The sequence below is a fragment of the Rousettus aegyptiacus genome, unplaced genomic scaffold, assembly GCF_014176215.1.
Source record: "Rousettus aegyptiacus isolate mRouAeg1 unplaced genomic scaffold, mRouAeg1.p scaffold_m13_p_7, whole genome shotgun sequence".
Taxonomy (NCBI): Eukaryota; Metazoa; Chordata; class Mammalia; order Chiroptera; family Pteropodidae; genus Rousettus; species Rousettus aegyptiacus.
In genome coordinates, this window is record NW_023416310.1 from 34,667,536 (window position 1) to 34,680,037 (window position 12,502).

Genomic DNA, 12,502 nt, shown 5'->3' on the forward strand with positions numbered 1-12,502 from the left:
TCTTTCTGGAAAAACAACAGAATACACTTCCATTAATGCCCAGGCAGAGAAATAGTCCATTAAACACCATGAACAACCAAGTTGACAAGGCATTTCAGAAAGAAAGAGAAAAATCTCCAGAAAATAAGCTTACACACATAGAAATATGCAACTTAAATGACAGAGACTTCAGGATGGTACTTCTGAAAAAACTCAATGAGATACAAAAAAATCATATCAACAATTTCAGGAATTAAAAAAACAACTAGATGAGCAGGGCAAGGAGACTGAAACCATCAAGAAGAACAGAATAGATATTCTAGAGATGAAGAACACACTGCCAGAGTTGAAAAATGAAATAGCAAGCCTGGGAAACAGAGTTGACCAAATGGAGGAAAGGATCAGTACTACTGAAGACAGAAATCTAGAAACAAATCAGAAGAAAGAAGAGAGAAACCAAAGAATGAAAAATAATGAAAGAGAAATACAAGAACCAGCTGATACCATAAAGAGAGGAAACATAAGAATAATGGGCATTAGCAAAGGCAAAAAAAAGGAGCAGGGGCTAGAAAGCATTTTCAGACAAATAGTGGATGAGAATTCCCCAAATCTAAGGAATGAGCTGGAGCTTGAAATTCAACAAGTCAACAGAACACCCAATTATCTCAACCCAAAAAGGCCTTCACCAAGATGCACTGTATTAAAGTTATCAAAAATAAATGACAAAGATAGAATTCTCAAGGCAGCCAAGGAGAAGAAAACGATACTGTATAAAGGAAAATCCATTAGATTATTATCAGACTTTTCAGCATAGACCTCATAATCCAGAAAGGAATGGAACCAAATATTTAAACTATTAAGTGAAAGAAACTACCAGCCTAGAATAATGTAACCAGCTAAACTCTCCTTTAGATATGAAGGAGAAATCAAGACCTTTCCAGACATACAAAAATTGAGGGAATTCTCCACTACGAGGTCTGCACTACAGGAGATACTGAAAGGGGTCAGTTCACTTAAAACAAAATGACAACAAAAATACATAATTAGGAGTAAAGTAACTATCAGGTAAATAGAAGCAGGGGAGTACAACCCTTATTAAGAGCAGGGCATTATAGCTTAAACAATAAGAAGTAAATTCATAGGGACAACTTGAGACAATAATGACTGAAAAAGGGAGGATTCAAAGATCCAAATTCACAAAGGGGAATGGAGATAAGGCACGCGCAGAAGAAAATAGACATCTGTATATTTAATATGATTCTTTATATATTCGTAATGGTAACCACACACCACAGATTCAGAACTGAAATATATAAGATGAAACAAGAAGAACCAGAGGCAAAACTCACAAAAGTCAACCAAAATAATGAAAACAGAAACACATGGACAAGGAAGCAATGGAAACACCGAGGTACCAGAAAGCAAAAGATAAAATGGCTATAAGACCTCATATTTCAATAATCGCCCTAAGTGTAAATGGACTGAACTCACTAATAAAATGGCACAGAGTTGCAGAATGGATTACAAAACAAAACCCAAGCATATGCTGCCTCTAGGAGACACATCTCAGCTCCAAAGACAAATGCAGACTCAAAGTGAAAAGGTGGAAAATAGTATTTCAAGTAAATGGCATTCATAGAAAAGCAAGAATAGCAATACTAAAAGCAGATGAAAAAGACTTCAAAATAAAAAAGGTAAAGAAAGATACTGAGGGACACTTCATAATGATAAAGAGAATCATGTGCCAAGAAGAAATAACACTTATTAATATTTATGCTCCCAATCAGGGAGCCTCGAAATATGTAAAGCAATTACTATCAGAACTAAAGGGAGAAACAGACAAAACACTATCACTGCAGGGGACCGAAATACCCCACTGTCGGATATGGACAGATTATCCAAACAGAAAATCAATAAGGAAATAACATCCTTAAATGACACTTTAGTCCAACTGGACATAACTGACCGTATTTACAGAGACTTCCATTCCAAAACAGCTGCTTATACATTCTTGTCTAGTGCATATGGAACATTCTCAAGAATTGACCACATACTGGGACACAGAGATAGCCTCAACAAATACAAAAAGGTTGAAATCATACCAACTATATTCTCTGATCATAATGCTTTGAAACTAGAGATCAACTGCAAAAAGAAGGAAGAACCACAAATACATGGAAATTAAACATGCTACTGAAGAATAACTGGGTCAGAGAAGAAATAAAAACAGAGATCAAGAGATACATAGAAATAAATGATACTGATAGTACAAAATAGCAAAACTTTTGGGACGTGGCAAAAGCAGTCATAAGAGGAAAGTTGATATCATTATAGGCCTACCTCCAACATCAAGAATAAGCCCAAACAAGTAACCTAACACTTCATCTTAAAAAACTAGAAAAGGAAGAACAAATGAAACCTAAAGTCAACAGAAGGAAAGAAATCATCAAAATTAGAGCAGAAAAAATGAAATTGAAAAAAGAAAAGAAAAAATAAATGCAACAAAGAGTTGGTTCTTTGAGAAGGTTAATAAATTGACAAACCCCTGGTTTGACTCACTAAAGAAAAAAGAAAAAGAACACAAATAAACAAAATCAGAAATGAAAGAGGGGAAATTACGATTGATATCGCAAAATTCAAAGGATCATACAATATTATGAAAAAGCATGTAACACAAAATTTAATAACCTAGAAAAAATAAATCAGTACTTAGAAAAATACAAACTTCCCAGACTGAATCAAGAACTGGAAAATCTAAATAAACCGATGGGCAGTATTGAAATTAAAACAATCATCAAAAACCTACCCAAAAATAAAAGTCCAGGACCAGATGGTTTCACCAGTGAATTCTACCAAACATCCAAAGACGATTTAAAATCTATTCTCCTCAAACTCTTCCAAAAAACCGAAGAGGAGGCAATACTTCCCAACTCATTTTATGAGGCCAATATTACTGATACTAAAACCTGGTAAGGATAGCACACAAAAAAGAAAACTACAGACCAATACTTCTCATGAACACAGATGCAAAAATCCTAAATAAGATACTAGCAAACCTAATACAGCAACATATTAAAAAAGATTATACACCACGATAAAGTTGGCTTCATCCCTGGGACACAGGGATGGTTCAACATACGTAAATTGATTAATGTAATATAATATACCACATAAACAAATTAAATAAGAATCATATGATCTTATCAATAGATGCAGAAACAGCCTTCGACAAGATACAGCATCCATTTATGATCAAAACACTTCACAAAATTGGTATGGAAGGAAAGTACCTTAACATAATTAAGGTCATCTATGACAAACCCTCAGCCAATATTATACTTAATGGTGAAAAACTAAAAACCTTCCCTCTAAGATCAGGAACAAGGCAAAGATGTCTACTATTGCCACTCTTATTTAATATAACATTGGAGATTCTAGAAAGTGCAATCAGACAAGAGAAAGATATAAAAAGCATCCAAATAGAAAACGAAGACGTCAAACCGTCACTATTTGCGGATGACATGATTCTCTATAAAGAAAACTACTAGAAATGATAAGCGAATACAGTAAAGTATCTGGATACAAAATCAATGTTTAAAAATCCATAGCATTCCTATAGTCTAACAACGAAGCGTCAGAAAAAGAAGTTGAAAAAATAATTCCTTTTGCAATTGCAACACAAAGAATAAAATACCTAGGAATAAATCTAAGGAAACATGTGAAGGGCCTATATAATGAAAACTGTAAGACCCTATTAAAAGAAATCAAAGAAGATACAAAGAAATGGAAAGATACTCCATGTTCTTGGATTGGAAGAATCAACATAATTAAAATGACCATATTACTTAAAGCATTACACAGATTTAATGCAATCCCCATCAAAATCTCATTGGCATTTTTTAAAGAAATAGAACCCAAAACCATCAGATTTGTATGGAAGCTCAAAAGACCCCGAATTGCCAAAGCCATCCTGAGAAAAAAGAACAAGGCTGGAGGCATCACTCTGCCTAACTTCAAATTACACTACAAAGTGACAGTCATCAAAACAGCATAGTATTGGCAGGAAAACAGACACATGGACCAGTGGAACAAAATCACAAGTCTGGAAGTAAACCTGTATTTATATGGGCAAATAAGTTTTGACAAAAAAAGCCAAAAACATACAGTGGAGGAAGGAAAGCCTCTTTAATAGATGCTGGGAAAACTGGAAAGCCACCTAACAAAAGAATGAAACTAGACTGTTGTCTTTCACCACACACCAAAATTAACTCAAAATAGAATAAGGACCTGAATACAAGACTTAAAACAATAAAATGCATAGAAGAAAACACAGGAACTAACCTCAAGGACCTTGAACTTAAAGAGGATTTTATGAATGACCTCAAATGATGGGAAGTAAAAGCTAGAATGAATAGGACTAAATCAAACTAAAAAGCTTCTGCTCAGCAAAAGAAATCGTCGACAAGGTAAAGAGACAACCATCCGAATGGGAATATATATTTGCAAGCAATGCCTCCTATAAGAGCCTAGTATCCAAAATATACAAAGAACTTATATAACTCAATAACAACAAAAAAACAAACAGTCCAATCAAAAAGTGGGCACAGGACCTGAACAGACACTTCTCCCTAGAGGACATACAAATGGCCAACAAATATATGAAAAGATGCTCAACATTGCTAGCTATTAGGGAAATGCAAATCAAAACCACAATGAGATACCATTACACTTGTTAGAATGGCTGTAATCAACAGGACGAGCAATAACAAATGTTGGAGAGGATGTGGAGAAATAGAAACCCTCATACACTGCTGGTGGGACTGCAAACTGGTACGGCCACTATGGAAAACAGAATGGAGGTTCCTCAAAAAACTAAGAATCGATCTACCATATGATCCAGCAATCCCCCTCCTGGATATTTACCCCAAAGACTTGAAAACTCCTATCTATAAAGATATTTGCACACCAATGTTCATAGCAGCATTATTCACAGTGGCCAGGACATGGAAGCAACCGAAATGCCCTACAATACATGACTGGCTAAAGAAGCTGTGGTACATACATACAATAGAATATTAAGCCATAAGAAGAAATACTGCCAATTGCGACAACATGGACGGAATATGAGATAGTCATGCTAAGCGAAATAAGCCAGACAGAAAAAGTTGAAAATCACATGATATCACTTATACGTGGGATATAAACTTAAAGACAACAAATGAGCAGGACAAACAGAGACTCGTGGACATGGATTTATAAACTAGTGGTTACCAGAGGACTAGAGTAGTGGTTACTAGTGGGGTGGGAGAGGAGGGGGGAGGTAGATGGGGCAAACAGGGTCTAATATAGGGGGGCAGAGGAAGGGTGAAGTGGGTAAAGAAGATCAAATATATGGCAGCTGAAGGAAACTGGACTTTGGGTGGGGAACACAGAATAGAATATACAGATGTCAAAAATAATGTACTACTGAAAATTATATGATTGTACTAACCAATTTTACCCCAATAAACTTAATTAAAAAAAAAAAAACAGAAAAAGATCATACAGTGTAAAGTTTTTCTGAAGAAAATTATTCAAAACAATTTTTTCCAAATATGGTTGTGATCTGAAATGACAATGGAGTCTATCAAGCAATGTGAGAGCAACTTTACTGCTTAAAATTTGAAACCCCAGATTTCACAATGTATCTGAATTTAAAAAAACCACCAAATGAATTTATAAAACCTCTAGAAATGGGTAGAATTTAGTTCTATTTAAAAAAAAATTTTAATCTATTATTTGGAAATTTGGAAAATAATGATTTTGATTTTCTGAGCTACTATTTTTTTACACAACTGGTTCTATAAACTTGCAATGATCTGAAAATAATACATATGTTCTCTAAATATGAGGTAATTTTATAAAGGATGAATTTATTTTGAGGCAATGATTATTATTAATATTTTGAAATCGTTCCTTAAGACCTTTCTTATGACTCCTCTACTATGCAGTTGAGGTCATTTAGTACATTTTTTATTATTTACTTTTTTAAAATGATAAAAAACATAGAATTTATCATCTTAACCATTTTTAAATTTACAGTTCAGTAATGTTAAAGTACATTCATTCATACTGTTGTATTTTAATTTTTAAGAAGTTAACATACAGAGGCTAAGGGCTATAGAAGTACAAACATTTCAGTAAGATTTTAACATATTATAATATTGTATTTTGCCTCATATGAACTGTTACAGGAATATCACTGCTGCTCAAATACTAATTGAACAAATACCTAAGTATTTGTTTTTCGAAACAGTACAAATTTTTAAAAACTTTATATTTACATATAATTTATATATTTATATATTATTATATATAAAATAAGCTAAAACTCATGAGATAAAAAATTTTATCTCAGAGTAATTTCTTACATTGGTTGTAGCCAGCATGTTCTCTGGATCGATCAGAGTACGAAGAAGTCCCATCAGCTGAACAGCACCTCCTAGCTCAGGATCAGTATCACAGATCATTTGTTCAATTACTACATTAATGAGAAGAATATCCTGAAAGAAAACGGTTCCATTAGACCTGGTTTAGATATAAGACAAATAGAGCAGCTGAAAGAACAAAATCATCATCACAAAGAAAAGAAACTCCAAAGAATGGATGAACTTATTTTAACTTTATTTTTCCTAATGTTTCTCAAAGTTCTGTAAAAATATTGGAGTGAAAATAACCCACTTAAAAAAAAAAAACAGAGTGTACCACAGCTTACGGTACCATCAACATATGGAAGTGGAAAACACTGTATTTGCTTATTGTTTTTCAATAAAAAACTTCATTGTTGTATTAGTAACATGCCCCCGGGTCTCAATATTTAAGAGCTACAAAGCAGCTTGCAGATAACAAAATTTGTCTTCTGGTTGTATTTTTAAAGTAGAAATCTTGAGCATTAAATTAGGATACAAAATGATTGTTCATATCGAAGAAAAGTTTTTACATTAACTCAATGGATTTGAAAATTTGTTTATTATTGGGGGAAGAAAGGGAGTAATTGAAAGGCATGACATAAAGGAACTGCATGGAATGAAGATAAATGTCTTAAGTTGGGAGAATTCTGGAAAGTCATAAATAGAAAGCTTCAATACAAAGCACTTTTGTTATTATTTTGTTTTGTTAACCCTTCCAAAACTTAATATACTGTTATCCAAAACTAATATTTCCCTGTGAAGCTGTTCATTAACTTAAATGCATTAAAGAATCAACGAAACCATGTCATGGCAATTTAACTGCTTAAGATTAGAATCCTACCATCTACCATGATTCAAAATTTGATCACCAATAAATCAATTCTATCATGGCAACAGAGACAGAATGAAAGTTTTTCAAAGAAAAATTTTGAAATAAAATTTACAGAACTACATTAATAAACCCAGATCCAAGACTTATTCCAATTAGAGGGTTAAAGAGCAGACTCTACATTAATATGTTGACGTTTCTTATTCTGGTACGTGCAGCAAAGTGTTATTTCATATCAACTGTTAAGATATTACGAAAAGGTATCAGCCAGTGTGCTTTCTTCAGGACAATGCTATGCCATATACTTTAAATATATATCAATATGTAAAACTTGAATTTTATCATTTAATTAAGGCCTCAGGTAAATTGCTCGATTATATATAATCCACTTATATATAAATTCATTCACTTAAAATGAGGGGGAAAAAATCAAATAATTAATATAGGTTATATCCAAATAAAAACAAAGTGGCATATAGTACATACACTGAAATGTCACTTCAATAAATGCTCTTTAAACTTTTTATTGTCTTCTTTCTCAAATGCAGTTTCTCACAAATCTTGCTTCTGTAAGTATCAATGTCAAACTCTGCTGGTCTGTCTACAAGCTAAGATAAAAGGGGAATGAATGACTTGTGCTGAGAGGTCCATAATTTGGTAATGTGTAGACGTGCAGAAAGCCTATTTATATGTTAAACAGTGAAAAAGAAAACTACAGAATACTAGGGCTACAGAAAACTGCATTTTCAGGAGATAAGAACTGCCTTTCTCAAAGATCTGTAAGACTTCCCTGACAAGAAAAGTATATGCACCACTGAATGCAGGGTACCCAAGCTTGAGATAAAGAGGCATTAAGAGGTCAGTAGGTAAAGAGGAATCTCTAGGTTTAAGGATTATTACTTCTTCTTTTTAAAGGTTGCCACCAACTCAATAGAATTTGGCATGTAGGATCCTTAATTCTGAAAATTAAAAATTTATCTTCTTTTGTGGCTAAAAAGTATTTTGAAGCATACAAAATTTTTAAATTACAAAATAGTTAGATGTCAGAAAATTCAGGAAAATGAAAGGCTCTGAAGACTGTGTAAGAAAATGAGAAATTGCAAACGGGACTTTTTCTAGTTAAAAATCAGTCACTGCTTCTCTAAGTCTCATGCAGCTATTAAATATAAACATAAAATATTTCTAATGAAAAGAGAAATAAAATCTTTATGAGTTCTTTAAGTTACTAATTTATTCTTCTCATGGTCTGAGATTTTGTGATGAATGCCTTTAATCACACACATCACTAAGGATAGAGCACTGAGTGTTAATTTCAAAGTTATCTTTTGTAAAGGCTGGCATTAAGATAAGAATATCAACACTGAGATAAACTAGATATTTCTTTAAAGTCAGATTTGGCATTATTTGGGTGTAAAAAATACCTTAAAAGACACTTAACACAAAATATTTCTTCTATTTCTTTTCTACTGGCTTAAACTATACCATTAACCCAAACTGATTCTAAATAAAAATTTTTTAAAAAATCATTAGAAATAGCTATCGAAGATAGATGTAAAAATCTAAGTGAGAAATTAAACATAAAAGAACTGTAGTTTAATTTAATAGTAATTCATACAAGGATCAAATTAACATTGGGATTCAAAACCTTTAAGAGACATCATTATATTTTAGTTATTTTCTACTTAAAATATATTTAATATAAGTACTTTAAATTACTGCTACATATTTTAAAAAGAAAGAGAAGGTATAAATATTTCTGTAGTAAGGAAACACAACATTGGTCTCATTATTAAACGTTCATCCTACCAAAAACCTCCTCCCACATCTTAACAAGCTAAAGTAACTTCTTAGTTATACTATACTAGATAAATGCCAGACTTTTGGGCTTGAAATTATATTTCATTAGCTTTTGAAACTTTTTAAAGGCCAACATGTAAGAATTTGATATATATATATCAAATTTGATATATACATATTTGATACACACACACACACACACACACACACACACACACACACACACGCACACACACACAATCAATCCAACCCAATCCAAATCAATTGGTACATATTCTGGGCTTGCCAAAGTCACAAATGATCAGAAATCTACTATTTTGCTTCATACCAAATTATGATTATAGCTGTTCTTAATAGCTTGCAAACATAATTCTACAGGCAATTTACAAAGAATAAGGGCATTATTACTTACATCATCACTCTGCTGGGCCTCTTGCATTACAAATTCTCGGACCATGGATGGACTAAACTCTACCAGATAAGAGAATATATCTGTAGCAGCTGATCTGACTTGCAAATCATCCATGCCCTGATAATAGAAAAATTAGGTTACTTAAAGACTGCTAATAATAGTTATATTTGTGTTTTCCTCTTCCTTCTCAAATCTATGTACACCTCCAGCTTTTTGGATTTAATTGTACTGGAATCAAAATCTATAACCTCCCCATCCTTTTCTTCCTTTACATTTAGAAATATTAAACACCTTTAGGCAGTTTAATGATTAGTTTCTGCCAATTGTTACCACCACAAAGATAAATATTCAGAGAATTTAAATACATAAATTTGCACAGAATTATAAAACAATGCTTTATAAATGCTGTAATAATTTTTTTCCTTGGGGGGGGGAAGGGAGATTCTTGATTTAAATATATGTAAAAATGTGAATGATGTCCCCAGGTTAAGGCTTCAAAACCTTCCAGAATCTGTTTTTGGTCCTAGATTTGCCAGTTATTTTATGCCTTAGTAACGGATTCTCTCTTTTATGACTTTCCTAATAGAGGATGCTTGTGAAAACACTTGGTATTTTCATGACTTAGTTTTCTAAGATATGATCCTGAAAATATTCCCTTGACTCAGCAGTTCTCAAAGTATGGTCCAGGGAATCCCAGCAAGGGGTCTTAAGACTTTTTTCAGGAAATGCATAAAATTAAAACTATTTTTACAGTAGTAAATAATACTAAGGCATTACTGACCTTTTTAAAGGCATTACTAACCTTTTTTACTCTATCACAAGTATAGTGGGTTTCTCTGGAGGCTAAAAGGTGTGATGCCACAACAAATTAAATGCAAAAGCTGCTATGAGACTCTAGGTATCTTCTATTAAGCCAGACATTAAAGAGAATGGCAAAAAATGTAAAACAATGCCACTCTTCTAAGTATTTTTTTTTTTTGGAAAAATTATTTTTTCATAAAAGTTATTTACGTTAACATATAATGGATTATGATTATTTCAAAATGAATTAATATTTTTAAAATTTCTCATTTTTTCATATAATAAATACCAATGGATGAAACTCATAAAATGTAAATATGAGAACCACTACCCTAACTCCATACTGTAGTATGAGCCCCTTTGGTCTAGTGTGCACTTGACTCTACTCATTGGTCTAAAAAGGAAAGATATTTTATTAGTTTCTATGAAACACACTTAATATTGTTATTGAAGAGAAAATAGTTATGTAAAACATGTGGGATTTTTATTCACCTGAAGATCCATATTATATGCAAGTGATTACATATAAAATTATAAATTTAATAAAAATATGAAGACTGAAAACACTGTTCTAATAATTCACTACTATAAAGTGAATCATAACTTAAATTATAAAATTCAATATGCATTACTATAATATTTTTCACCCATAATATAAATCTATTATATATTCACAATTTCAAAAACATGAATAAAAGCTGTATAATTACCATTACAATTTCAAGAGCAGGAAGAATCCCCAATTTTGCCAAAGTTTTGAAAAATGCATCCCTGTTTTGAGGTTGTAACGTCTGAGAAAATGCACAAAATTCCTTGAAAAAATTAACCTGTAATGTTAGAAAGTATTGTGAGACACTGACACACATAAAAGTAAACTTGGGGCACACTGTAATGTGATCAACGGCAGTGCAGAATTCACCCTTATTAAGTATCTTGACTTCTCATGGTATCCTGGCTCCTCAAAACCTACATTAAGGAACGTTATTAGAAACTAGCATCCATTAAAAGTAAACCTTGAATTATTTTTCAAACACTGAACAATTAACTCTCTAAAGACTTTACAGTGTACACATTATATGTACAGTTTCAGAGAGCATATACATATTATTTTCGATTTATGGTTAAAGTATAAAGATGACAGGTAAGGCAGATATTTTGAATTCGAGCACACATTTTCACAGAAACCATGTTATAATAAACCGTGGCTGGTTTCTAGGGAACTCTCAAAGTATGTTTCAATTTTTAAGAATTGGAAAGGGCATTACAGATTCCCTAAAGGACTAATTTTATAAATGAGAAAATTGAGTAGGCTATTAGTAAATAACTAAACCAAAAGTGACTTGATTGATTTTAAGTCAGCAATCTTTCATTACTTCTTAAAACCCAAGAATCTGATTATAATGTTTGAAAAAAGGACAAAATGCTGGTAAACAGCAATTACTATTTTCTTTCTCCAAAGCATGGGCTATGTCTCAAAAAAAGTGATTATTTGAAAGAAAAAAACATTTCCAAGAAGCAATTATAATTTACTTGAGAAGCATTTTCCTTACCATTTGTTTAAAAAGAAAAGCATCTCTGTAATGTGAGTATCTACAACCATGAAAATATATCACTTTGTAATTCTGTCCCAACATAAACCATATATCTGATTTTGGGGTTTGTAAGGCACACAATTTCCCTCACTGGGTGGAGGGGGGCAGGAAATCTACTTAATTTTAAAAATTAAGAAATTTCTAAAATACACAAAACAATTACATTTAAGAAACTTTGAGAATAATATTTTGTAGCATAATTTAAGTATAAATCTTTCATCTCATACTAATTATAAAAAACTCTCTCTCAACAAATTCAATATTAAAAGCCTGAATGCCAAAAGAGTAAGTGCTCTTTAAGGATGTGAATTTCAAGAATAACTTACCAATTCACGCCGTTTATCATCATCTGTAGCCTCATCTGTTAATTGTGCAAAAACTTCAGATAAAAACTTCTCATCTTCCTGCATGAGAAAAAATATTTACTATGAAATGTTAACAAAAGTATAAAGTTACATTCATTTATGTTATCTACACAAATTATATTAATTCCAGGGTATAATCATGTTATAATTTTCAAAACCTGACTACACTATTCAGTATTAGTTATACATACATTAATATTTCATTTAACAAGAAACCTCAATTATAAAGAACTCTTTGGAAAACAATAATAGATGCTCTAAAAGTCATGCACGAAAAC

The 12,502-nt window shown here is 32.1% G+C and overlaps 1 protein-coding gene across 3 annotated transcripts in view; it reads right to left on the reverse strand.

The window, feature by feature from the left end:
* Window positions 1-12,502, reverse strand: part of PPP4R3B (protein phosphatase 4 regulatory subunit 3B) — a 56,382-nt gene that overhangs the window by 22,111 nt on the left and 21,769 nt on the right. For all 3 annotated transcript variants that reach the window (XM_016162560.2, XM_016162559.2, XM_016162561.2), the window contains 4 exons: window positions 12,186-12,263; window positions 10,978-11,094; window positions 9,467-9,583; window positions 6,390-6,521 (listed from right to left, as the gene is read on the reverse strand). In XM_016162560.2, coding sequence (XP_016018046.1) covers window positions 6,390-6,521; window positions 9,467-9,583; window positions 10,978-11,094; window positions 12,186-12,263 — 444 coding nt within the window. The remainder of the gene's footprint in view (window positions 1-6,389; window positions 6,522-9,466; window positions 9,584-10,977; window positions 11,095-12,185; window positions 12,264-12,502) is intronic.